The sequence below is a fragment of the Girardinichthys multiradiatus genome, chromosome 6, assembly GCF_021462225.1.
Source record: "Girardinichthys multiradiatus isolate DD_20200921_A chromosome 6, DD_fGirMul_XY1, whole genome shotgun sequence".
NCBI classification, from domain to species: Eukaryota; Metazoa; Chordata; class Actinopteri; order Cyprinodontiformes; family Goodeidae; genus Girardinichthys; species Girardinichthys multiradiatus.
The window spans coordinates 42,909,755-42,914,898 of record NC_061799.1 but is presented as its reverse complement, the minus strand read 5'-3'; the positions used below and the strand labels follow the sequence as shown (position 1 = coordinate 42,914,898).

Here is a 5,144-nt window from a genome sequence, read left to right as displayed (position 1 = left end):
CATTTCTGTTTAATCGAGATAAAAGAGAGAATTATGTCTTTTCTTTGATGAAAACAAATCAAATTTGACACTACAAGAAAATAATAGATACATTTGTGATTTAAAAGGTATTTTTTATATTCTCATCAACTTTAATACTTTAGATTAGGCTCTTTAGGTAGAGCGGTCTGAAACAACTGCAGACCACTGGAGATTTTAAAGTTTAATGTTTAAAGCAGAAAACAGACGATAAAATCATGCAAATGGTTTAATATGACATTTGAATTTGATTCTGTCATACACATTTAACATTTTTCTTCCATGGTTGCCTTGAATGCATTGTTAAACATGGCTTCTCCTTTTCTTTTCTGTTATCTTTTTATTTGTTTTTATTTCCAAGACATTTGAAACACACCTAAATTCAAACTTTACAACCACCAACAGTGAAGCAACATGACAGCTTTATTGTGAAGTTTCTCCTCCTAAAAATCAACAAGACATGAAATCAGCTCAAGTCCACAATGAGACAATATCTGTTGTCTCCTGTGAGTCAGGACTCAACAAAATGTGTTCAAACAAGAAGGTGATCAAAGAACTGGTTTCACTTCTTCAACCTGGGAATCATTTGTCATTTTATTACTGAGTTCACAGTCTTTGCTGCTAAAAGCAACAAGGAGGGAAAAACAGCAAATATTCTGGTTCTGATCAGCTGTTTTAGAGAACAATGTTTAGAAATGAACAAATTCAACAGAACAACAATGACAATCTCTGACTATTGATTCCTGTTAAGTTTAGACATAAAACAACAATGATCAAGAAAAAATCTGTTGGAGAATTAAATCAGAATCAAACTCACTGAACCTTCAGTAAATTCTGTCTATTTGGGTTTACAGAACTCTGCAGAAGATGCCAGACAAACCCAAAGTCCAGCATATAGCGGCTGAGTGAATGTAGTCTGGACTCTGTGGAGGAGAGTCATGGTTTCAGAGACGCTGTAGAAGGACAGAAGACCTGCTCTGTGATCCAGGTACACTCCTACTCTGGAGGAACCAGGACCTGAGATGGAGGTCCAGATCTTGTTGTGACCAAACCTAGAACCGTTTTGGGAACAATTTAATGCCCATGATTTGTCATTACATCCAAATTCACATTCATTCTCACTTCCTACTCTGCTGATGTTCTTATATGCGACTGCTACAGAAACTCTCCATCTCCTCTCCACCTCCCAGTAACAACGTCCAGTCAGACTCTCTCTACTCAGAACCTGAGAACAATCAGTGAATCTGTCTGGATGACTAGAATAAGACTGATGTTGATCCATCATTGTCACCTTCCTGTTCTCCTCTGATAGTAACAGTCGTCTGTTTGCTGTGTTTGGATCCAGTGTGATTTCACATGAATATTTTAAGAATCCAGCTCTGCTCTTTGGTTCTGGTTCTGACTGTAAAACCTCCACCTCAGTGAGGGTCAGTGAGATGTTTGTCCATGTGTCTCTCAGGATGTCCTGTAGTTTATCTCTGAGCTCTGACACAGCTGCTGTCACATCCTCAAAGTATCTCAGAGGACGGATATTGATGCTGGATGAGTGTGTAGACTCACTGAGTGCTGACAGTGAGGGGTAGTTGTGGAGAAACTGGTTGTGATCCTCTGTGTTTGAGAGCTGCTTCAGCTCAGCATCTTTCCTCTTCAGCTCAGTGATCTCCTGCTCCAGCTTCTCCTGAAGTTCTTTGACTCGACTCACTTCAGTTTCCTGCTGGGATCTGATCTGCTGCTTCACATCAGAGCTTCTTTTCTGGATGAGACGGATCAGCTCAGTGAAGATCTTCTCACTGTCCTCCACTGTTTTATCAGCAGAGTGATTGATGGCCTCCACCTCCTGTTGAAGCAGCTTCACATCTTTCTCTCTGTCCTGGATTCTCTGCTGGATTTTTTCTCGTCTCACCTCCAGCTCTCTCTGCCTCTCAGTCCTTTCTGCTGCAGCTGAGACTGTGTCGTGACCTTTATGTTCATCCACAGAGCAGAGATAACAGATACACTTCTGATCAGTACGACAGAACATCTTCATCACCTCATCATGACGAGAGCAGATGTTCTCCTGGAGGTTCTTGGAGGGCTCCACCAGCTTGTGTTTCTTTAATGGAGCCACATCATAATGAGGTTGAAGCTTCTAATACAGTTCATACAGTAACTGTGTCCACAGGGAATAGTCACTGGATCCTTCAGTAGATCCAGACAGATCGAACAGGAGAAGGTTTCTGGGTCCAGCTGATTCTGCTCCATTTCTCCTCTCAGTCTCAGTGACTTTGAGAGTTTCACTTCCTGAAAACAGAAACAACTTTGAGCTCTGATCTACGAATCACGTGTCAGTGCAGAGAGGCTGAGGCCAATCAGCCTTCAGCAGGTGTTGGTTCCACCCAGCTTCAAGGTGTGTTTGAGAGCAGGAAGAAGAGGGAGGAAGATCAGGTTTTTACAGCCTGCAGAATAAGCAGCAGAGCTGTAAATCTAACATTTGTCTCCTCATTTACAAGTAAGAGTTTGTTAAATATTTACTGATTCGTAAAAGTTATTGGCTCCATTTTTTGATAGTATTATGGTTTTCCAGTAAGAAATTTTCAGACTTTATAATAATAAAATGTAAGTATGCATGTAAGGAGAGTGTTCTCCCAATAATTAAAGGTGAAACCAAAGATCATTTCTGCCCCAGGATCAAATGAGACACTCCTGATAAACTTCAACCTTTGAACAATGACTAGATCTGCTGTAGAAACTGTCAGCAGTTTGAAAACCTTTAAAGTAAGGTTTTAGTTTTTCCAGAGTAGCATCACAAAGGGTTATTTTAATTTGTATTTCCAGATTATCTGAACACATGAATTTAGTAAAGGTAATGATTTGGTTGAATTTAAAATGATTTCAGTGGTTTTAAGTTAGATTCAGTTGAGGTACTTTTGTTTTTTACCGTGTCCTGTCCAGCAGAGTAGCGCCCAGCATTGTTGTCTGAGAGCCAAGAAGGAGCCTGTTAGGTATTATTTAGTCAACTCAGAGGTAAGAACAATACAGAGTCAGTTTTACTTGTAACAAGGGTAGCCCACTTTGCAGTGCAACTACAAAGTTTTGACACCCTATCTCTTTATTTATATGCTGTGGTCCAAACACAGTTCAACAGACAGTTCAGTGTGTGTGTGTGAGGCTGAGAAGAGACTGGTTCTCACGGGCCTCTGGTGTGAAATAGATAACGATGATCTCACACACAGGAGGGCTGCATACCAGAGCATGATACAAAGCGGAGTGCAGGTGCCTTGCAGTACAACGTTTTTACATGAGTGATAACAAGTCCTCGCACCCATCCAACAGAGCCCAACAGTTTTACTTTCACAAGTGGAGCATTGCAGCTAACACTGTAATCGTCTGCTTGATATATAAAAAAACCTTAGTAGAAATTGCTTTGGAATTATTTTAAATGCAATATACACAGAGACAAAAACAAAAGGGAAAAAGAGAAACAAGAAAGGGAGAAAAAGAAAGGAGAAAAAAATAGAGAGAAAGAAGAACAAATAGGATAAAAGAAAACACCCAAAAGACTGCTTCTACACCAGCTGAAATGCTTATATAACAATTGTGGAGAATGGGCCAATGAACAATGGGAGCTAATTAGGAGGGAATCAGGAATAACTGGTGGAAGAGGGAATGCTGGCAACTGAAGGAGGGTGGCTAATTAACATAGATGAGCAGGAATCCAGGAAAATAATAAAACATCTAAGTGAACAGAATTAGATAAATAATTAAACTTACTAAACAACATAAACAGGGAAGTAATGGATCTAACACAACACAGGAATTAACTAGAGTAAACACAAGTAGAAAGTGATGAATCTAAACATTAACTAAAATAACAGCAACTAAAGAAGGTAAAGGAAAAACAGACTAGGAACTCCAACTTAAAACTTAACACAGGCAGATCATGAGAGTCGATGAATCTAAAAGTTTCAGGATAGTACCTCCTAAGTACGGCTATAAATATCCGACTTTTTTTTCCAACATACCTGCATGGTTTACAAGAGTATGGCGTTATGACGAGTGGTTTTGGAGAAGGACCAAAGTGCTGACAGGATTGTGGGATGAGTATAAAGAAGACTTTAATTATAAAATTAGATAACAAGAATTACAGGCGCGCATTAGGAGAACCAGACATGGAGCACAGACAGAGAAACAGGCAGCAAGTGTAGCAGAAGGATCGAGAAAAAAAACGACAGCCAGTAAGCTTATAAACTGAGGGAAGGGTGGAGGATGACATTGATTGCAGGCAAGTTAATCATGGGATTATGTGGAGTAGGGAGACTAATTAACATTAATGGGTCTGAACTAGGACACAAAGAAATGACAACCTACGGGAAAAAACAAACGGATCTAAGAAAAATAAATCCAATTGTACAAAGAACAGGTGACAAAAGTTAACTAAGGAACTAAACACAAAGGAATGAACTAAAATGGCAAAATTGACATCTGAATATGGCAAGACCTAGATAACATAATAAACAAGAAACAAAAGAAAACCACAACCCAACCACCAGTGGATCATGGTGTATGAAGTTGCTGGTGTACTTTAGCTGAATAGTTTTTAATGTAGCTACATCTGGATCTGAAGTGTTGTGGATAAATGTGTTAGAGAAATTGAAATAGAGAAGTGAAGGACACCAAAGGAACACAACTCATCTTGATGTCAGTTAACGGCGCTCTGTTTGGGGGTAAGCAGCAGATTTACACTTGATTTTATAGAAAATCTTTGGATATTTCCCAGAGAAAGAGCCGCAGCATTTTCTTCAAAGCACGTGCTCGGTCTCTGCTGAGTGTCTGCGCTGCAGTTGCTGTATGCCCAAGGTCCAACCATCAGGTTACCTTGACGGTCCTTTCACTGCCTGAGTTTGCTTGTTTCTGGGCAGGAGATGAAGTAAAGGAGTGCAGAGAAGATGCAGCCAAGCTTTAGCTTTGAACTCCTCTCTCTTACCGAAGAACCTGAAAGAAAAACAGATTTATTTAATTTACATGACTGGTTTAGCAGCTAATGCGCCTAAACAGAATCAAGATGTTATCAAAGACAAACATCAATGTGGATCAACCCCCCTATGACTAAAATTATATTCAGGCAGCCTGAATTTATTTTAATTTTA

The 5,144-nt window shown here is 39.6% G+C and overlaps 1 protein-coding gene across 1 annotated transcript; it reads right to left on the bottom strand.

The window, feature by feature from the left end:
• Positions 1–234: 234 nt before the first annotated feature.
• Positions 235–2,160, bottom strand: LOC124870320 (tripartite motif-containing protein 16-like). Its single transcript, XM_047368935.1, has one exon. The coding sequence runs from the start codon at positions 2,042–2,044 to the stop codon at positions 857–859; it is 1,188 nt and encodes a 395-aa protein (XP_047224891.1). The 5' UTR covers positions 2,045–2,160; the 3' UTR covers positions 235–856.
• Between the last annotated feature and the right edge of the window lie 2,984 nt (positions 2,161–5,144).

What these genes read in the sequence shown, in the direction of transcription:
- LOC124870320 (XM_047368935.1), bottom strand. Translation starts at nt 2,044, where the DNA reads ATGAAGATGTTCTGTCGTACTGATCAGAAGTGTATCTGTTATCTCTGC.